Source organism: Achroia grisella, unplaced genomic scaffold, assembly GCF_030625045.1.
Source record: "Achroia grisella isolate CSIRO2021 unplaced genomic scaffold, CSIRO_AGI_Agris_v1 utg906, whole genome shotgun sequence".
NCBI classification, from domain to species: Eukaryota; Metazoa; Arthropoda; class Insecta; order Lepidoptera; family Pyralidae; genus Achroia; species Achroia grisella.
Window position 1 is genome coordinate 2,488,490 of NW_026713064.1, and position 23,339 is coordinate 2,511,828.

The 23,339-nt window shown below is 30.8% G+C and overlaps 2 protein-coding genes across 3 annotated transcripts; one reads left to right on the top strand and one right to left on the bottom strand.

Annotated features, from left to right (window-relative positions):
* Nucleotides 1–116: 116 nt before the first annotated feature.
* Nucleotides 117–3,493, bottom strand: LOC131853760 (uncharacterized). The gene is made up of 5 exons (XM_059204790.1): nt 3,327–3,493; nt 2,754–2,962; nt 1,829–2,038; nt 1,282–1,436; nt 117–1,041 (listed from the first exon to the last, which is right to left on the bottom strand). Exons 1-5 carry the CDS (start codon nt 3,355–3,357, stop codon nt 783–785), a joined length of 864 nt encoding a protein of 287 aa, XP_059060773.1. The 5' UTR covers nt 3,358–3,493; the 3' UTR covers nt 117–782.
* A 1,533-nt stretch (nt 3,494–5,026) lies between these two features.
* LOC131853780 (peroxisomal multifunctional enzyme type 2) lies at nt 5,027–23,252 on the top strand. Of its 2 annotated transcripts, XM_059204821.1 has the most exons (14): nt 5,027–5,268; nt 8,129–8,274; nt 10,873–11,024; nt 11,596–11,767; nt 12,166–12,272; nt 12,686–12,815; nt 13,539–13,638; nt 15,279–15,439; nt 16,301–16,427; nt 16,963–17,146; nt 19,829–19,951; nt 20,526–20,683; nt 21,798–21,992; nt 22,773–23,252. In XM_059204821.1, the coding sequence occupies exons 1-14, from the start codon at nt 5,079–5,081 to the stop codon at nt 22,985–22,987; spliced, it is 2,160 nt and encodes a 719-aa protein (XP_059060804.1). In that variant the 5' UTR covers nt 5,027–5,078; the 3' UTR covers nt 22,988–23,252. The 2 variants fall into 2 exon arrangements, with proteins under 2 accessions (XP_059060804.1, XP_059060803.1); XM_059204820.1 differs by lacking the exons at nt 5,027–5,268; nt 8,129–8,274; nt 10,873–11,024; ... (7 more) ...; nt 19,829–19,951; nt 20,526–20,683 and adding an exon at nt 21,236–21,361.
* Nucleotides 23,253–23,339: the final 87 nt, after the last annotated feature.

Here is a 23,339-nt window from a genome sequence, read left to right on the forward strand (position 1 = left end):
TATTTTAATACGATTTGTTTGTGAAGAACTTTCGTGAGAAATTATCTTGAGCATAAAAGTAGTAAGACTGAAGCTAAAAACAACTTTTTTATAGCCTGATTTGTGTCAAATGCAAGCAAAAGGCATCCCCATCTTGCTTACAAACCTCTATTAAGTGCTTGGTCAAGCCATGTCTAATCAGAAAAATAGCAACCCACTGTGATCTATCCCAAAATTAGTGTCTATTGCTTTGTGTACCATATGTGACGATATTGATCAACTTCTTAAAAGAAGTCCTGGCCTCATGACCGGCCCACTCTCTTTAGTTTAGCGGCCTTCATTCCCACATCAGTTATTTGAACTAGGCGCACAGATGTCTAGCATCAGTGGAAGGGACTGGGAGTTTATCAAATGTTTTTGAAGTATTAAAAGTTTTTTCTAACAATCTGATATTACAATTTGAGTCATGAGAGATCTTATATCTCAAGAATGGCAACCCATAAGTAGTATAATGGGCGTCACATGATAATATGATGTCCATTGCGATGTTAATGTACAAAGGTGATCGTTACTACTTGCACTATGCGGGCCGTCATGTTGTTTGTCATTACAATTACATAAAAAATACAAATAAAACACTTTAATATTATATTTCAGTTGCTGTATTTGATATACAACAACTGAAATTGGAAATAAACTGAAACATTGATATAACAATATAATTATGTGGTAATATATAAATTAATAGGTGATGACCTGTGCTGGGTCTCAAACAGTACAAATATTTTACAACCACCTATCTTTCAACTACCTTGTGTTATATGACTTACATTATTCATGGCATTAAAAGTTATATCATTTAATACCATAAAAGTACTATTAACTGCTTCCGGAGTCTTCATTTTCACAATACCGGTACTTTTGATTTCAGCTTTTGGTAATATTACTTCACATAGATCAAGAACCTTTACATCTAAAGCCATCATATAGAATATTTGATTTTGCAATATTTGATATGCAACATTAACTAGTTCTGATCTATTCTCGTCGTAATCTCGTACTCTGAAAATTATATGAGTTCATTCCTTAGAGAATATATGGAAATTACAATGAAAACAATACAGGTAGCTTTGTATGCTGTATTACAGTTTAAAATATAAAATATACCAGTGATATTAAGCATTTTACTCCTTAATCTTCAAGGAAAGCAATGCCTAAGGGGATACAATGGCATTTAAATTGTATTATGATACAAAATAATAATTACTATTGCATTTTATTATAATTTTAATGTTTACATACCCATTCCAAATAATATGCACATCACTTATATCAAATGTAAGATTCAGTTGATCTTTATGGTCCACTTGTGGTGTTTTGTAGACCAGTGTAAAATTATCTGAACTGCGAGATGTATCACATTCAAGAAAACTAAAGCCAAATTGTAATAGTTGATGCTGAAATGATTAAGCAATATATTTAATATAAGTTGACATTTTAAAAGTATTGGCAACTTTAACAACTGCTAGAGAGAAATGTCAATACAACAATGCAAAATAATAAACTTAGTAAACATACATTCTGTATGTCATATGCAACTTTTGGAACCATCTGTTTCAAAATTCCTTTCTGTCAACTTCAGCTTGCGTAATCTTGCATTACTCTGCTACATTAATCTTAATGTTATAAATGCAAAAGTTAGTGAGTATGAATGCAAAAACTACTGAACGGATTTCGATGAAACTTTAGAGTAATGTATCCTATACATCAGAATAACATATAGGCTATAAATTTCATGCAGGCACATCTATTATGATTATACTTTCATGAAACTATGAATAATATTTACCTGTCTAATTAGGTATTGGTTTACATTGCAATCAAAAATCGTCTGTAGTATGGATTTCACAGCAGTCCCCACTTTCTGCTCACCTCGTTCGATCAAATAAGGTAAATGTGTTGCTGAACTGAGGGTAACACTCATGCCCCACGCCAAAAGTATTGCTACATAAGCTACTTTACTCTTTGCATTATTTTCATATGTAGATGACACTGTAATCTGAAAATATGTCAATAGAAATAAAGAATGTAATTAACAATATGAATGTTTCCAATTAAGAATTACAAAAATATTAAAAATTATTGAAAATAATTTATAAAAGGTAAATTAATATTATAGAGCATTGTCATTGGTTGGTAGTGGTTTACTACCCTCAATTACACCTGAAAAGTTGTAAGTTCAAATCTAGTTGATAAGAAGAAAAGAAAGAAGAGGTTAGTCTTTGAACTATACTCACTAAATGCTTGATATTAGATCTAAGGATAATAGGACCAGTCTACTAATAATAAAATCCCAAAAACTACTTGATTTTAGATGAGCATAAAATTTACAAAATGTCCATTTTGTAAAGAAGGTTAAGAATATTAAATTTGTTATACATATCTACTATCCATCTTTATGTACAATATGAATAGCTAAACTTTATAGTCATGTCTAAAAAGCATAAAGAATATGACTCAAAACACAAACCTGGCCATCAATCTTTATGTTCATCCATTCATCTACCCTTAATGGTAATTGATTAAATGAATAGTTTTAACTAAATTATGGCGCTCACATAACAGTCAAATTGAAGGACTATATTTTTTTGTCAATCCAATCAGGTTTGTAAATAATGATTATACATCTTATAAACAGAACAAAAAACCTTCACACAGTAAATATTATAATTTTATTTATATAACAAACATTATAGACAGAGAAAGAGACTCACCATTAAGCCACTGGGATCTTCCTCACAATATTTTAAAAGAGGTAGTTCCTCAAATTGCACTGTATATTTCGTTGAAGTGTTTGTTGTTACAGAGCCAACAAGACTTTGACGGACTTTGGAGGCATATTGTTTCAATTTTAACTCATCATATTGTAAATTAAACAGTGGAGATACTTTGTTTAGTCTCCATTGGCCTTCATTGTATATTACTGTAAAATTAGATATTAATTAATAGCGAAGTTATATTACCGGTATAGGTGAAATGCTAAGTAACTAAAACTTGTAATGTTGGTGTGATATGGTGAACTATTTTACTCAAAATTCGTTCCTCGAAAATCAATTGCAAACGAAAAGGGAAACAAATAACTGATAATGTAAGAATAATGTAGTTATACTACAAATTTTTATGCTTCATTTTAGAAAACAAACAAAGAACTAGATAGAAGACTATAAACTTGAAAGAATGAATAAGTTAAAAGATTTTATGCACATTAAAATTGGTAAACTTTAAGAAATCAATAACTGGAAAGTTTTTTTTAAATATACACAAACAAAAACTGTTTGTTTACATACTTGATAGTGCATCGGTTGTTGCGTGATTCATGTTCAATTAGGAGTTTCTGGCCGCCAAGGCTTTACAATCAAATCTTGTCTACTTATTAGCTAAAGTAATTACTACATTAAAATCAAAGTAACATAACAGTAGAGAATTTTTAACATGGGTTCAATTTTTAAAATTTAAAATGAAAGCTGTTATAAATGTTTCCAGTCGATTTCAACTTTTTGAGCTAAAACTCGTTTAAACGGGCTAAAAAGTTCAAAATTGAGCTAACTTAGTTAATTTATAATAGTAAGGAATTACATTAAAGTTAACCGATAATTTAAATCTCATTTTTTAAAAGTATCAAAATTCATGATAACTGCGTTAAATTTTGTATAATATTTTAATAGCCATTTTAATTTTTACGTCTTTAGAAATTATAATGACTAGTCTGCTACCCTATTTAAAAAAATGCAAAAACCTAGCAACATCGTAAATGTCAAAGTTGTTACCGAGATTAAAAAACTGACTATAGCTATGCCCGCGGTTTCACCCGCATGAAATTTGTTGTCTATGTTATTCTGACGTATAAACTAGTAAACTTTCATCAAAGTTCGTTCACTTGTTTTATGTGAAAGAATAATAAACATACATACGTACTAACAAACTTCCGCGATTATAATATTTCAAAAATTTTACACATTGCAGACGCAGCGTCGAAACTCTAGCAGAAAATAATAGGTGGACGCTCAGGCTGGTGCACCAGTTTAAATTCAACTGATACAATAAATCGAAATAGATAAAAGATCGTGGAGATGACGGGAGCTCCACCGACAATAGCAATTATGAAGGAATGAATGAAAATAAATCATCTATTTATAATCGGATTAGTATTTTTATTTGATTATTATGAAAAGGTGCACCCGCCTGCGCTAAGAGTATACGTTGCAGAACTGTGGGGCAATATGAGGACATGCCGTCGTGGCAAAATCATCAGTAATTATTATTTCATAAAAATATTCCGAAACAATAAAAAAAACCTACATTGCTAACAATGATCATTCTTGTTAGCAATGTCTCTTGTGTGTGAGTTTAGTTACAATTACTAACAAGTTAGTTATTACCCTATACTAACCACCACTAACTAACTAAGTATCAAATATGAACTTAAAGATACTCATTACTTGCAATGAATTTACTATTACTAACTGATATCTGCAACTAATTTCATTATGTCAATTGTTTATCATGTAATTATTGTACTGATATACACTATCTAAAATTATTAAGGTTCGCACGATATTTTGTAACCATGGGCATTGAGGGCAGAGGCTATTGACATCAATCAAATTGAAAAATAAGAGCTTATTTAAAAGCAATAAGGTTCAAAGTCCTGTGACATTTAAAAACTATTTTTTTTAATGTCAATCTGACAGCTGTCTATGTTTTCTGTGGTCCTGTTTCTTTGAATCTGTAATTTATGACTTTATGTCATGTCATGTTTTTGTTATGTTTAAATAATTATTGATACTTTTTTCATATTATTAGAAACGTTATCCATTTTTCTATTTTAATATCTACTTAACGTTAAAAGTATGTATTAACAAGATTTTATGTTGTAAAGAGCTTTTATTTACAATCCAAATGTAATAACATACTTTTGCTCCTGTCAACAAGTAAACTGGTACTTTCAGTCTTGGACTTTGATTCTTAGTCGTTATCAATTGTTCAAACGCTCCAGTTATTTGTTAGAATAATCATTTCGCATTCTGATTTTGCCAAGAATGGATCAACTTCGCTACGACGGTCGTGTTGCCGTAGTCACCGGCGCCGGTGGCGGTCTCGGAAAGGCTTACGCACTCTTATTGGGATCAAGAGGTGCCAAAGTGGTAGTGAACGACCTTGGAGGCGGCAAAGATGGCGGTGGTACCTCTACCTTCGCCGATGCTGTCGTTAAAGAAATTAAGGATAATGGTAAGTATCATGTTAAATTGAAATTCAGATACCAAATTAAATTAAATCAAAATATCTTTATTCCTTTAACAATTAGAGTAAAATCACAAACATGCATGGTAATAGTTGCTCATGCAGTTGTATTTCCTTTAATGTTAGACATAGACACCTATGTACAATGTAAATTTACTAATTTAAAAAAAGGAATTCTGTTGAGTTACTTACCAGTTCTTTTCAATACTGGTAAGGCAGTTCTTTTCAATTGTCCTTATACTGAACTGTAGGGATGGTATTGACGGTAAGGAAAAATATTAATACAAAAAACTTAACATTAAAAAGCAGCTAAAATGTCCTACACGAATATATTATTTTGATTTGAAACTCTGGTCTTTCTGTGTTCAAATGACATTATATACAATTGTAATAATGCATATTAAAGCTTAAGTTTAGGATGAACTGCCATTTGTTTTGGTATCTTTCAGGTGTTTTTCTATGAAATAATTTCAGTCCTTGGTGGAAGTATTGTTTTATTATGCACTATAGATATATACATATGTATATTATACTGTATTATATTCTTGTATGTGTAGATTAACTCTAATTTAGTAACTGAGTTGGTGGGGAAGTAATTCTTGAAAAATATTGAATCTAATTTTCAGAGTTGATATCTTTAATTTAAAATATATGTTTAGGAAGTGATGTCTGAAAGCCATCAGTTTATTATTATAATAATTAGAAAACTCCATCATTATATGTTATGGCATAGGCATGCCAAATGCAAATTTTTAATATAACAATTATTTGTTGTATAGATTTAATAACAAATATATGTATTTTTACTCTGATAAGTTTGTATAAAATTTATCACTATGTGATACAACAAGTAATACCTACTTGCTGGAACAAACATAAATTAATATATTACAATGGCTTTAATTAACATTGTGGACTTTATCATGATTACAAACAATAGGTATTTAAGTGCTGAATATCATTATTTATGTTATAAAGTATTTGATATCAGACAAAGGTAGTACTAAAATTCACCTAAAATAAAATAATAAGTAATACATGTTTATGAATTTCAAATTTTGACATCCATAGCAATAATGTTGTTGTATATAAATGCAACAATTTCCAAAGTCAAATGTTCTTTCAGTGAATTCACTATATTTCATGGATTAATCTACTTAATTTAAATAAAGTACTGGTACTAGTTAAATAAACTACCATGTATGATAATTCATATATATCCACCAGAAAATGTCACAAATATTGTTTTTCACAGTGAAAGAGGAGACTCTCGGAAGAGAGTAGCTCATGCATAATGGATGTTTTGTTTTGAATATTTATATTACTTTTTAAAGTCCCATAGTGCATATTTTTGGAATATTCACACTCATCTATACCAATATTATAAGTGTGAAACTTTGTAAATAGATCAATGAAATTTGATTTAAAGAGATGTTGTATCATCAGGATGAACATAGGCTATCATTTATATCAAAAACAGTAGGCAAAGTCCTGGGTAACAACATAATATTTACTATAATATTTTTAAGGCTTATGTTCATTTTGGTAATAGTTTATAACTATGTATGAGAATTGAAGAAGACTTCTGAATGAAGTCGAACCAATTGACCCTAAATTATAAAACATAGTAAGTCAATTAAATTTCTGTACATAGCTACAAAGTATTTAACATATTGAAAATTCTGTGTTTTACTATGTAATATTATGTTATCTGTGGTTTTACATAACAAATAATTTCTAAACAACATTTGAATTCTACATCATAGATTAAAAATATCCATGGATTGTATTTACTTGTAGAATCTTATGCATCTTTATTTACTAACATATTCTAAACACTGTTTTCGATATCTTTTTGTTCCTAGGATCACCTCGAAGATAATTTTTATTGTAATACAAAATTAAACTTTAGACTATTACTACTAACTTTATACTTATTACTATTACTACTTTCTACCAATTTTAGAAACTATGCATAAGTCAGGCATTCATTACTCAACTGATTTAGGTGAGATTAACAGGTTCTCATGTGGGATATAATAGTAACATGCAGAATAAGCTCTGGTTGTAATATGTTTTTCTTTTTAAAATAATCTTATCTGTCTGCAGTTAGTCCTTGTACTGTAAATCTTTTGAATCACTGATATGTTTTTCATAGTTTCTCTCTATTTTAAAGTTGCAATAGATATTTGTATCCGGATTTTTTTTATAGAATTGTTATTTTATGGAATTATACAGTCAGATTTCACTACCAAAATGCACTTACAATAAGAACCGACTGTTTAGTTGTGATAAGGTAACAAACAAACAGACAAACACACTTTCGTATTTATATGTATGTCTACTTTTATCTCTGTCTCGGTTTATCTTATTAATATAGTTAATCTGATCGTAACACAAATAGTTTTATGGTAACTGAGGCGTTTACCTTTATTATTTTATTTTTTTGCCTTGATCGTAACTATTAGCATAAATGGTATGAGAGGAGATGGATATTATAAACTATCCAAATTACCTTTTAATGCAAAAGAGAAAAGCTATATAGTTTTTCTGGAAAAATCTAAAAGTCTTACTTTCTTTCTCTCATACAAATTATTCCTTGCTGTCAATTCATATATTTCAGAGAAGAATTGGGATCGATGTATGTTTGTGACTCTTTCACGCAAAAACTACTGAATTGATATTAATGAATCTTTACAATAATATAGCTTCTACATCAGAATAACACAGGCTATAAATTTCACGGGGGTGAAATCGCGGGCACAGTTAGTATTATTATAGTTTACTATAAATTTATATATGTATGTAGAATCTTCCCTCACTACAGTAATGTTATTTTATTCACCAGGTGGTATTGCGGTTGCTGATTACAACAACGTGATTGAAGGAGACAAGATTATAAAGACAGCCTTAGATAATTTCGGCCGCGTTGATATTCTCATCAATAATGCCGGTATACTTCGCGACAGGTCTTTCCAGAAGATGTCTGATCAGGTACGGTTTTTGTACAATATTCAAATAAACCTAAGTGTTTGTGATGTTTTGAAATTTAAGCATTTTCATTTCATTTCATTCAAACTACAATAGTATTTTTATGTATTTGGAATGGTACACAACATGACTGTCGAAACGATACGAAAGTGGCAATCTTAGCATACATTTTTAAAAACACCTCGTACTATGCGTCGTCTTATGAAGCTTCTATAGTACTATATTACTCTATACATTTCTAGTACTCCTTACTGTTACCTAAGTTAGATAACTAAAATGTTAGTCCTGAAAGTTTCACCAGAAAGACAACTTATAAAGCTATTTTGCAGCTGACTGAGATGCGTAAGACAGGTTACCACGCAGACGATTTTACACAATGTCTAGTAGTACCTGTACTTTGTACTTCTAGTACAATCTACTACTAATATTGTACAATCATGCCTGTATCCTTGATTTACATAACCTAACTAACTTAAGCTAAGCTATTAGAGCTATTTAAAAATATCTCTACCGAGTTCATTGAGTGCACGGTCGGGGCGGAAGGCCGCACTTTGCGCTCACATTTTCGTTAACCCGTACATAGTTCTCCCACATATGTCTGTTGGTATATAACCTAAGTCCCACAGTGACCCAAATGACTTATGACGTCTGCGGAGACGAGTCATTGTACATTTTCCACTGTGACATGCTAAAATAGATTTATATTATAGGTATAGTTCTTATTTATATACTGTCATTATCTCTTTTATGTTTGTGTTTTGGCTGCTATTCTATTTTGCATACTGATTACATTATATTTTATATTCATTAACGTGTTGATAATGTTACTTGTTTGTGTAAACATTTTAAAATCGTGTATTACAGTAACAGTATTTTTGATTAAATGAATCAAAAATACTGGAAATAATTAGTATCTAGTATTATTTGTTTATCTATGATAGATTGAAAACAGTCTAACATAACATGAAATATTTCTTATAAGTTTACAAACTACATATATCTAATGCAGTCTATAATCGTATTTTAATACAAAGAACTCATTTATTTGAAGTAGAAAAAAAAATGTAGGCATTGTGCTACATAGACATTTAGTCTTACCTACTACAAAAAATATTACAAACATTCTCTAAATAAATACGCATAGAACTAAACTCTGACTAAAGTGTTAAACATTGCTGCGCTCCTGCGCTGTTTAATTAATGCATGTTTGTTTAGCGTCTATTAGAGATGTTAAACTAGTTTTAGTTAAATACTTTTATGATCATGGGATTAATATCTGTCTGAGATTATTTTTTCTGTAGTATGACTTTATTATTAGTGTCTTCTTTAATTCTTCATAGATTATATATATATATATATTGTAATTTACTCGAATGATTTCTTTATCCCGAATTTTAACCAGAAATTATCATGTACTTTAATATCAGAACAGAACATAAAACTAGTACTTACAATATTAGGATTAGATATGGAACTGTTAGTAATGACTGTGATTAATGAACCCATTATTTAGCTAGCAATGTACTATGTCAGGTTGACTTCCACGTGGAATACCCTGGAAATCGTGAATTTTCACGATGGGCTAAATGGTCTGATCTCATCTTCCATTGGTGTCCAAGGGTAATCCGTTAGCGCTGATGGGAGCACCATTCCATTATAACCCATTAAAAAAATATTACTGGGTTTATACAATAATGTGATCTACCTGGCGCACTTTTCCTGTATAGGCGACGCCGACGGTTGCCATTAATCATCAAGTAGGCCGTCAGTTTGTTTGCCATTTCAATTACATAAAAAAAACATTAACAAAAAATAAACATGTAGCCTCATACATGATGAAACATATTTTCTAATGGTCGTGCCATTAAAAAATATGTTTCATCATACACGAATTCTTAGTCGTTGTTAGTGATTCATCACTATATAATGTATGTAATAATCATAAGTGTTGAATGTATTTATAGTTCTTACACTGATTAATTATCACTGAATAATAACTTATCAGTGCATAGCACTTGAGTTTTATTATATATTTAATAGATAGTACAATAAAGTATTCAGTATGATATCTATAGATAATAGTTACTTAACCATTCTTGCTTGAACGTAACTGGCCCGGTGTCTGCTAAAGTCTGAACTATATATACTTCAAAATATTGTTCTGCCAAAACGAGTTCAATGTTGACAAAATTAAAGTAGATACGCTTCTAAAATGGAGGCAAATACTTTCGAGTAAAAAAGACAGATACTATTCAAAGTCAAAGTCCTAAAAGTATATACTCTTAAAGTTTATCACTATAAAGATATGCTAATTTCAGTTGAGAAGAAACTCAACTGAAACATTTTTATTGAAAGTATTTATATTTAGCGATGATATTAGTGGGTAGTATACAAGAAATCAAGTCTAATTTGAAACATTGCTCTAGCTTATCAATTTCGTACAGCGCTTTCTAGATAGTTGAATTACGGAAGGCAATTTAAGACGTTCCTGAAGATTTAGACAGTATAGTGAGGTATAGAAGGACACAAATAAATAGTGCATGTTATGTCGTTTAAAATACAATGAATGATTGTTATAATTTGTTATTATTATATAATTAGGACTGGGACCTGATTCAAGCAGTCCACTTAAAAGGCTCCTTCAAGCCAACACAGGCAGCATGGGAGACATTCAAGAAACAAAATTTCGGCCGCATTGTAATGACTTCCAGCAATGCTGGTCTGGTTGGCAATTTTGGCCAGGCTAACTACAGGTAAGATTTAGCGCTATTTAGTTATCTATTAAAAACCTTCATATGGTGACACTTGCTGACCCCCGAAGGGTTAACTCGTTTTTTCACTTCCTAACGTTGCTGACTGGTGACACTGTACTTGCATTAGCTATTTCAATAGTCAAATAGTTTATTTGGGACGTTTTACTTCCATTTTTCCAATTTATGTGTAATACTCCCGGTCAACAATACCACAGATAGACAGTCTGTCGTAATTTATTGTTTCATAAAAATAATACATTTATACACTACAAAATTTCTATTGATATCCTTAAACATATTTCGGAGTAAATGACTGGCACTGACTGGACTGAATCATCTAAAGCGCCATTCGAACTAACCAAAACTTTTACTATGATAATACTACAATGTTAGTAATTAATATATTTTCGTAATAATTAATATATATAGAAGATACGCAGTCCATATTAAAGGAAAAGAATACTATTATTTTTTACATTATAGGTTAATTGCATTGCATTATAGGAATTAAACCTGAAAACATCGGAATGAGAAGTGGCTAACCATTTATTGCTTTACTCGTTTATTTTAGCACGGCAAAAATGGGTCTAGTCGGATTTATGAACACATTAGCGTTGGAAGGTGCAAAATACAACATTAAGATTAACACAATTGTGCCGACAGCGGCATCTCGTCTCACTGAGGGCATCCTACCCCCAGATATGTTCGACGCCATGAAACCAGAACTTATTGCGCCTGTTGTTGTAAGTATATCATTTATACTGCTTTTGTTATATAATAAATAAAATATATACATACGTACGTAAAATTCAATAAATACGCTTATAATGAATTAACCACCGGTTGATAGAAAATATGATGCACAATTCATAATTAGAAAATAATTCCAACTGAATAATGCTTCACGAATTAATATTAATTCGTGAAGCATTATTCAGTAGGAATTGGAATTAGAGTTGGAAACATAACTTATCTAAACCTCATAACTATGATACTATGTAACTTAAATTCCAAATTAGAAAGTGTACTTATGTTCGTTTTGAAATAAAACAGTATGTTACATACAAAATAAAGACTCGACAAGTGTTATTTTTAAGACTTTTTTTTATAAGTTTTGTTCCATTAAAATGTAACTTTGTAGGCTTATATGGTGCACGAGTCATTCGAGGATACCGCACAAGTGATTGACTCCACCTTAGGATTTGCACATAAAGCACATCTAGTGAGATCTGTTGGCAGTGTACTCAGGTATGTATTCTGTATATATATTATATCTGTATTATGGCTAGGGCTATTTTTCCTGGGATTTTCGGATATTCTACATAGTGATTGTTTATAATTTAAAAGATTATGATTATCATTCATAGAATTTACATTTTCTGTCATGTAAATTACTACTAAAAACTAAGCATCGAAAATTACATAGAACTGCAACTCATCAAATAGCAATACAAAAAAAATCAAACAGAGCTAAATTGACAGTACTATACACATGCTGTATTAACATACTGCATGCATGCATTACGGCGACACCTCTTTAGAATAATAATCTTCTAATGTAATATTAAATCTATAAATTGATTGAATATTTACGATGAGGTAAACGTGATTAAACACGTCCAAGATATTATATATATATTTTTTTATTTTCGATGATATAGGGACAAGCCAGCTGACCCAGTGACTATTGAGTCTGTCAAAGCAAAATGGCCAAAAGTAGTGGACATGAGGAATGCTGAACATGTTTCCCCAATCGCCAACGTTACCGTCAACTTAGTCGAAAGATTACAGGTATATTTAAATTATTTATTACCAAAAGAATTATTTATTAATTTATAATTAGAATAATAACCCCAGAACTAACCACTGCGCAATCTAAGCAGAGTTCCAAGCTATGTGGAGCTTGTGTAATGTGCTAGACAATTGATATAAATACTTAGATACATTTTTTTATATACAATATATATAGAAAACCTAGACAAATACAAACAATTATACTCATGAATACAAATGTTTGTACTGTGCGAGGAATCGACCCACGATCATCGGCAGTAATTGTGCTAAATCACCAGAGCACCGCGGCCGTCATATAGTTTTTAATATGTTCAAACGTACAATAATATATTATAAATTATATACAGAAACATGTCAATGTAAGATATCGCTGACCTAGGGTCGGTGCGAATGTACTGAAATACTTATAGTAACATTACTTGCTACTAAGTTTTGTAACAATTACATAGAAATAAAACCTTCGAGAGACACTAGTGTCAATTATACAATGTTTACAAAGTAGTGCAAAATATTTTTATTAGTTTTATTTTAATATCCTTACTTTAAAAGAAGAAAAGCAAGTTAGAATAAGAGAGGAAAGTGTAATTTCAAAATGTTTTTATTTATATATCGATTAAGTATTTATTAATGTCGCATAGTAACAAGATATAAATATTCATTTTATAAGTAAATGTATTATAATGGATTCCACTTACACTATAAATTGTTAATGTCTCGCAGGAATTTGAGGACCGCGCGAAGTTAGACGAGAATGGCCGAGAATCCTATTGGTCCAAGTACGAATATAATTCCAAAGACGCTGTCCTGTACGCACTCGGAGGTAAACATTTTATAATATATATATTGTATTTCAATTCAAAATAATTCTATTAAATATATAGAATAAATCTTTATTTGCACTGTACTTGATATAGTCACGATGTAGACAGATTAAGTTCTTAAATTGAACTAGTTAATTACGATACAAATTTGCACTTGTTCAATAATTTTGTTTTACTATGTTTTTTTATAAAATAGACTGATTACAGTACCATATTTTAAGTCTGTTTTGATTAGTGAGTTGTTAACTACTAAATAGAATATATCATACAAGGCCATAAGACGACCATCTACCTAACTGAGTTTTTAATTTAAATGAGGTTACAAAAGTTCCACTTAAGGTGTAGATTCTCATTTCTGTCACTTTATGTAAAAATCAATCGAATAAATTTTCTGTACAGAAGTAATAATGTCAAGAAGTAACATAAAGTAAAAGCAGGCTTTTTAAATTAAGACATTCAACATTAAATTGCTTCATCAATTTAATGTTGAATGTCTTAATTTAAAAAGTAGCGTCACTTTGGTTAGGTAATTGAAATTCCTCGTAACATTGAAGAAATAATTAGATTAGATATAGTACAAGATCCGGCAGCTGATTCCTGTAGATATGTTTTTTATGAAAAACGATTTCATTAAAATATCTACTTAATTAATGAATGATAATGTATATTACTATTATCGCGTATTTTTTAATATATTTTAATCAGTACAACTAGGATAGCTATCATCATTATAAGATTTTTGTAAAAAGAATGTAAAACGTACGTTTTATACTTCGATACTAATTTGTAGACCGATACAAAGTCGTTTGTCTACAATTTGTGATTACAGATTAATTGAAAAAAATAGAATAACTCTGTGTTAAAAGATTTAAGAAATTACACAATAACAATGACATTTTGTATAAAAAATATCACAAGAATGTCTAAAAGGCTACTTTTTTTTTATTACAATGCACGAAATGTTGCACGTTAATCCACCACTGACACAGACTACAGTGCGCTAAGTATGCGCATCACCGAAAAGGTTTAAACGCACGTGTTATATCACTGTGGTTTTTCAGGCATGCTTCAGAGGAAAATACGTGCACCTTGATCTTCCTAGTGTTCATCTTGATAGACATGAAATTTGAATGTTTTATATACATTATACCTATGATGACTAGTCATAAATTGTAACTATTTATATACATCCGACAACTACGCATATACAGTTGAGAGATGATGCATAATCTTACATTATTAACGCAATATTATTAGCATAGTTTGCTTAATTAAATAAAATATTACCAGTTAGAATTCAATGATATTACAAAAAAATTGATTGGGATAGTAGTAATATATTTTGATTATGTATTTCTTTACTTCAAGCAACTCATCATGGCCTATTTTACTTATACCTCAAATACATAAAAATACGTATAAAATATATAAGATGAAAATACATTGTCGTGGTTGGTGTTACGGTACTCAACAAAAAGTAATTTACATTATTGATTATTGAAAGGAGTGGATTACCACCAGCGCGTATAAAAAAAACTTATAACAGGGTTCAGCTGGTGTATCTTATATCTATTAGAAATATTTGATTAATTTGTGTAAATTAATATTATACTTATTTATATCTTTTTAAAATTTGTAGTTGGGGCCTCTGTGTCGAATTCTAGCGACTTGAAATTCCTATATGAGGCTGATGAGAACTTCTCCGTCTTACCAACGTACTTCATTTTGGCGGGAATGTGCATGGAAGCCCCCGTAGTGCCCGCTGCCATGCCTCCCGGAAAGGTAGCGGACTTTACCAATGTAAGTATATACAATATAGAAATAATTTCTACAGTATTATAATATTATCCATTACTAATTAATCTTATTGAATATTACCCGTGTATGTTATTCATCGATAATGAAGATATGTATTCGTGAAAGTTTATTTTTAATTTGTCCAGTATTTTTAAATTACCACATACTAACTGTTTTATAATAATTTAAATCTTTTCTTTTTATATTGTTGGATAAGAGAAAATGTTTTGATCATTACACACTATACAGAGATTGAAATTCATAGTCTATCTGATAAAAACGGTAAACGTTGCTCGTAGATATGAATAGTGGTGTGTATTGGTAAACAAGATAACCTCGACATACTTAAATAACAATATGCTGCATTCAAATGCGCCAAAAATTCGATCTTAATGTACCGCAAGTTTGATGTTAACATACCTACTAAATTATGAACCTAATAAATAAATAGATAATAATCAATCTATATTATTAGAACAGTTTAAATTTTAAGCTAATGGAAGCTCTTCATTCCATAAGCTTAAAATCTAAACTACCTTTATTTTTCACGGCAAACTATGCAAGGCGTATTGGTGGTATCTGTATTATGTATATGAATATTATCAAAGAAAAGAAAGGAATTAATAATCTAAAAACTAACAATGTGTACAGAAATCGTATAGTTTCATAGTATTAAAAATACACATTCGTTTTTTTCCCGTTAATCATGAATATTTATCAAAAGAGAAAGAGTGAATTAATATAATTTTTAAATGTCTTGAGATTCGAAAGCTATGACTGTGAATTAGCTCAAAGATATCTCAAATAGCAAAGTAAAAATATCCATATATTTAAATCATATTCAAATGTGTATATTTATTTTAGATTCTTCATGGAGAACAATATATTGAGTTCGTTGATGACTTCCCCGGCACTGAAGGTGCTTTTGATACACGCGTTTATGTTGCGGATATTTTGGATAAGGGCGCTAATGCAGTTGTTATTGTGAACAGTAAGTATTATTATTAAGGTATATTTATAGTATATACCTTATTGTTCTTAATTATATTTTACTGTTCTTTTTACACTTAAGTTGTTCCTATTTTTCTTTTACCGTGTGCTTTATGAACAAAACTAAAGTTGTTATATTCACTAATATGCGGCTTGACGCCCGAGAAAAGACATGGAAATTGCTGCTGAAGTTAAATTCTTCTTGGAACTCCTTTTTTTTAGTAAAGGTATTAGAAACATTAACTTTTTTGCTGGAAGTGCTTTATCAGATAATGACTAACTAAGATATGTAATCCCATTATAACAAAATACTCAGTATTAAAAAAACATAGATTATTCTAGTATCTAAAATGTTTGTATAATATTTTCAACCGACTTCGAAAAGGAAGAGGTTCTTTATTCGGTGTATTTTAATGTGTCATATCTTAGTATTTTCTTACATTGATTTAGTTATCCTTAATAAAGCGATTAAAGTTTGTTTTGTTGTGGTAACACGGTATTATTTATTAAAACACCATGAAATTATTTTTAATCAGGCGAGGTGTACCAGGAAACAAGGCTGTTATTCCGCACTCAGCAGCACATATTCGTGGTTGGCCAAGGAGGGTTCGGTGGACAGCGTACCAGTAGCCGCGGAGTTGATGTCCAACCCGTGCCGAAGAGAGCCCCCGACGCTGTCGTCGAACAACGCACTGCTGAGGACCAGGCCGCTTTGTATAGGTATGTAATATTATCGTACATTTAATGTTACTTTCATCTAATATATATATCAAACACATAAAGGTGAAAGTGGTACTTAATTTCTAATACTTTTTAGGTACATAGAAAATTTATTTTGATTAATTCATTAGTAAATTTATAACATCCGTTAAATCGTATTTCTTTAACGAAGCCTATTACGTATTTAACGATTACTTAAATGACAAATGTGCATGGCAATAGTTGTACATGCACAGAATTTTTGTTTATTGTTACATATAGACACCTACATACGTATACAGTGTTGAGTTTCTTGCCAGTTCTTCTCCACTGATTCTGAATTGATCTGTATACTGAACTGGACTATAGGAAAAGCATTAATATAAAAAAATTTAAAAGCGACTAAAATGTCCTTCATAAATAAATAATTGTTGATTTGATTTAAACGCCAAATTGTAACAAATGTCACTATTACAGTTCGTCTGTGAAATAAATATTTAGATACGACCTGACTACTCTAATGTACTCAAGGTACCTGTTATTATAACAAAAATATTTTTATCTTAAAAATATTTTGTAGATGTAATGTCTACCGATTTCCTAGATATAAAATATATCCTAGTTTTTAGGGCAAGTTACATCTATATTATTGAAAAGTGGACTTATATTCAAATGTAGTACGTCTTGTTGTATATTATACATAGAATAGTTCAATTCTTGCGACTGTTGTTTTCCAAAGATAATAAATAGATACTATGTACTTGTTTTTATTAGTTGAAGTTATAATAATTACGAACGTCAGTAATATGTACACAGTGTCACTATTACGTGATAAAACTAGATTGTTTATCAACGTTTCAAACGATAGAATTAAATCAGTCATAATAATATTATCAATGTAGGTACCAATATATTGGACTAGTGTAAACAATTCGCGCTGTTATCATTGGACTATAGAAGTTTGCACAAAACTTTACCCAATACTGACTTTACTTCCATTTACTATATTATACATCAATGTTACTGTTAATGTAATAGAAATAATATCATTCTTCATATAGTTGAAGCAATAATTCTCCTCTGATCAATTTCCTATCCTATTACAACGGGAATAAAAATCAGGACAGATTGTTCCGAGTGTTGAAACTTCTAGAGTCGTATCCGTCAAGCAGGAGTTAGCATGTAGCTGCTCCATAAGTAAGTTTTTTCGTAAGGGTTTGGAGACGTTATATCACTATCGGTTCAGTCAGCTCAACTCCAAAAACCAGTAAATCTGTAAAGGCTAGATGCGGCCAACATCATGAAAAACCGATGCGGTAATAATAATAATAATAATATATGTGTTTGTATTGGTCTGGACGTTCTATATATTTAATGGATGGTAATGGTGTATCCTGTATACGCATACGGGGCACCAGCGACGATAGCATGGACATGAAGTTAGGGTCTGTTAGTGTTGAGAAACTCTTTTGATATATTTAAAGTTTTCTTGTATTCTCTAATCAAAATTATAAAAACAAAATTATATTATGTCACTTCACTCTCTACCATCTTACCATTAAATACATTTTTCCCGTCATAAATAGTTTTACTACATATTTCTACAACAATTAGCCCATCGTGACGTTTTCACCCGGAAATAACAAAGATGGCTTCCAGGGGTAGTAAAATTAGGATAACTATTCTCCGTTACTAGCAATGCCTTCCCTCTTCCTTAAAATTTTAATGTATTGACATTCACTTATCTAGTACCTGTAATACAAGCTCTAACTTGGGTCTAGATGACGCTGTGTTGATTGTTCAGATTTATTATTATTATTAACTTTAATTTGAACATTTTGACTAATATATTAGTCAAAATATTTAAAAAAATGTTCAAAATAATAAGATAAATTGTCCACACTGCATATAAGCCAGACAACGATTTTTAGCGGACTTTACACTATGCATAAAATGAGTCGATCAAATTTATGTATGAATGTAATTAAACGATACCTCGATGCCAGGATGTGAATGAGTAATGTAACTTATAACTAAAATTAAATATTAAAATAAATATATATATGTATAAATCGTTATATTCCTATTTATTAAGACCTTGTTGTCTACTCGTCCTAAATTACTGCATACTATTTGATTAAACCCTATAATATTATGTTCAATTATGTTTCTTTTCATTTTCTCTTATATAATTCTCTGTAATACTATTCCTCATATGTGTTAGTATTATGACTATAGTTTAGTAGTACTAATGTACCAGAGACCTATGGCAAAATCTTTGTTTAAAAAAAACAAGCTTAAAAATGCTTCACGTAGTACTTTAAAATTGTTTAAACACAAAGTTGTTTAGTAAATTAAGTAATAAATAGATCCTTCCTGTGCTACCCATCTTTAGAACCAGGGTCTGTGGTATTTGGCACACTACTATGGCATAATTCTCATCTTATTTAAATCCGTATGTAATCGCTATTTAGTATATATATGTAGGAAGAATGACTCTTTCTATGACAGTAAAAATTCTCAATTATAAAGAATATATGAAAGAGGGTTGAAATGTCAAATATTTATTCCATATTCAATAAAATCACGGAGGCAAAACTATGAACGATATTACTTATCTAATTATTTCAGTGCTAAAGTTTCAATAAATTACTAATTGGACGTCAATAGATAAGATTTTTTATTTATCATAAATATTTGTAGGTTATCAGGCGATTTAAATCCGCTACACATCGATAAAAATGTAGCGTTGGTCAGTGGATACGAGAAGCCCATACTACACGGACTCGCGTCACTTGGTTTCTCCGCAAGACACGTTCTCCTCAAGTAAGTTATTTTTTTTTTTCTTACAGTCATTAAGATTTTTTATTTTATAATTTATAATTATTTTTTAGTTTATAATATGTAATAAAAAATGGAATGGAGTTTTACTATGTTATTTAATTTAATTCATATACATATCTAAAAATGCCTACTGTCATAAGTACCTTATATGTTCTGCAATTCATGATGTTTATGCCACCTTACTTGATTTTAAGATATCATAAGATATAATTGACATATCTCATCCTTTGAACTAAACACAGCTTGCTTTCCAATTGTTTGATGGCAGAACTAACAGAAAGCGAAAGAAAGAAATAAAGCAGTGTTATTCAACGGCAGACGATTGCTGAGTCTTATAGGTTCTTAGCGACTACAGTTCAAACCCGAAACTTAGGAATAATCTCTTTATAATTTTCATTACTCCTTATAAGAAGGACATGACAGTTATATTTATTTTGTCATGTTTTGCATATAAGAAGTAATGAAAAAAGATTAGCAGACAACCTTCGTATGGTTTGGCCCAAGGCGTGACCCATGTTACAATTAAGTATTTTAATTTAAAAAAATCATTTTACAGATACGGTGGCAACGATCCATCTAACGTGAAAGCACTAAAAGCACGTTTCGCAAAACCCGTCATGCCTGGACAAACTCTTTCTACCGAGATGTGGTTGGAAGGTCGCCGTGTACACTTCCAGACCAAGGTCAAGGAAACCGGCACCACTGTCATTTCAGGTTAGATTACGTCTTACTTATTATTATATACTCATAGATTATTTCCTTTCGGTCATAAAATGCTGAACACGAATAGTATAGTATAGCCATATTATAACTAGTACATATACTATGTATATATGAGGGGATGGGTTTTTTAGTAATGTGACTAGTGTACCATGTTAGATCTTCCTCCACGCAGTCCCCCGGTGGGCTAACGATCTGACTACACGCTCATCTTATTATCCTTGACTGAAACACCACCAGCGCACACTGTTAGCGCATTTGGATGTACCATTCCATTATCACTCATTAAAAACTATGCATAAGTATTCTGTGGGACTTAAGATTCCTTAAATACGAACTGACGATGAAATTAGTTAAATAATTTATTTGGTAAGGTCTATACATAACAAATGATTAAGAAAACGTCAATTTTTTAAGTCAGTTGATAATGATATGACTTGGTACGGTCTAATAAGGCAGTCACGCTATTGTATGTATTTAAATCACTGGTGTCACGAGGTCGCAATTAACGATTCTGTAACCGGCGGTTCGTCGCGTATTAAGTATTATGAAGTACTACAGTTTATAGTATCAAGTTAGAAGCACGCACCGCTTCTATTATAGTTCAAAATAATTCTACAATGAAAGTGTCGATGTGGCCTAGTGGTTTACTATACCTATCAGGATCCAAAGGTAATGAGTTATCTAGCCGACTTCAATAAATTTCTGTGTTAATTTATATTTGTGACTTATTCTGATGATTGAAACACCGATAAAGAAATTAATTAATCCGAAAAAAGAAATTAATCCGAAAGATAGCGTAAGCTAGCTTTGACTTAACATTGAATTAAAATACATATATTCAGAGAAATGTTGCCATCACAAGTATGGGGTTAACCACGACATCTTTCTTATACAAGATCTTCCCGCATCTGCCTCGCACAGGTGTATATATATTATACGCTTAAACCTGCCCCTTGAATTACTAACATTGATAAAAACTGCATTAAAATTCGTTGCATTGTTTAAAAGATCTAAGCGAATAGACAGCGGAACCGACATTTTATACTATGTAAAGATAACATAATTTGAAGATACATTTTACATATATTGGTTTGTCATATAACAGGTGCTTACGTGGATTTGAAAAATGTTGTCACGGGCAATGTTACCAGCTCACCCGTGTCTGCGAGTGAATTGAAGAGTGATGGTCTGTTTGCAAGGATGAAGGATGAGCTCGCCAAGAACCCGGCTAAGGGCAAGAGCGTCAATGGAGTGTTCCTGTACAACGTCACAGATAGTGGCAAAGTTGTCAAGAAGTGGAGTGAGTATTGAATTATGTAATGTTAATTGTATTGATACTGATCAGTCATTTAGATAGGTACTACTGATTATTATTACCCCCCTAGATAATTGGCTAATAATTCATTAAAGGATCGAACACGATAGTAACATATAAGATAGAACGAGATAGCAAGACTTTGCGTCTTGTTCCTACTCATATGCAATTGTTGGTTATGGTATAAATTTCGTTGCTAGCATACAAAATGGGATGAAGGAGCAGACGTCCGTAGTCTACTCTTTCTTATATCCTATATGAGACTGAAGTTTAATAATTTGGGGTATACCAGTAAGAGAATTGTACTTATTCAACTGCCTGGGAGCCAACCTTCAAATTGTTTATTGACAACCTTGGATGGTAAACATAAATTAAAATTTCATTATCTTTCAATTGAGACTAGTTAATGAAGGTATATGTAATTAAAATGTAGATAATTGATGAGTATTCTGCTTGCATTAATCTATAATGATTGTGGGAATTAGTTACTTAATAGATTTGGGGTAAGAGTTAAAATATTGGCAATAATGCTCGGAGGATATAGCAACATATTTTCAGTTCAACATTCTTCTTGTGTACTTTTGTAATGGATTTTACTTGTTTTCGACATATTTAGTCTTATATAAATGAGTGCTAAGTTAGACCAGTTTCAGCATCCTTTTGTACATATATTAATAAAAAATCGTTATACTTATTTGGCAATTATAATAATTTGTAACTTCTAAACTACGTAATTAATAATGAATCGTTACTTTTTGTTCACAGCTTTGGACTTGAAAAAGGGAGAAGCCTACGAAGGTGAACCACAGAGTGGAAAGCCTGATACAACCTTGACACTTTCTGACGCTGATCTGGTAGAAATTGCATCTGGAAGTCTAAGCCCACAGGTTGCATTCATGAAGGGGAAACTCAAGATTGCAGGCAACATGATGCTCGCCCAGAAACTTGGACCCCTGCTTCAGTCTGAAGCCAAGTTGTAAACTCCCTATATATTAAGTTGTTATGTTTATAAATTTTTAACTGTGTTAAGAATTACTTCTGTAATGAGATTTAATGATGAATGGGTTGGTATATAAATACTGCATTTATTTATTTTGAGATGAAATATGCACTACAATAATACCAGAGAATCTGTCAATTTTATTTATATTTATTTTATTGATATATATTTTTTATATGAATGTTGATTCCATTCCAATGACATGATATTTCTACAAAGGTGAGGGAATATATCTTTTGTATATCTTTATGCATTTTATTTCTTCCTATCTAAGCTTCCGACATCTTGCTCTTATGTACCAATGTATCGATGTATCTTTTATGTGACCAATT

Coding starts and splice junctions, on each gene's coding strand:
- LOC131853760 (XM_059204790.1), bottom strand. CDS start 3,357: ATGAATCACGCAACAACCGATGCACTATCAA. Junction 2,963..3,326: donor AACAACCGATGCACTATCAA/GTATGTAAACAA, acceptor CTAATTTTACAG/TAATATACAATGAAGGCCAA. Junction 1,437..1,828: donor ACCAATACCTAATTAGACAG/GTAAATATTATT, acceptor TAATCATTTCAG/CATCAACTATTACAATTTGG.
- LOC131853780 (XM_059204821.1), top strand. CDS start 5,079: ATGGATCAACTTCGCTACGACGGTCGTGTTGCCGTAGTCACCGGCGCC. Junction 12,273..12,685: donor TCTGTTGGCAGTGTACTCAG/GTATGTATTCTG, acceptor TCGATGATATAG/GGACAAGCCAGCTGACCCAG. Junction 20,684..21,797: donor CGGCACCACTGTCATTTCAG/GTTAGATTACGT, acceptor GTCATATAACAG/GTGCTTACGTGGATTTGAAA.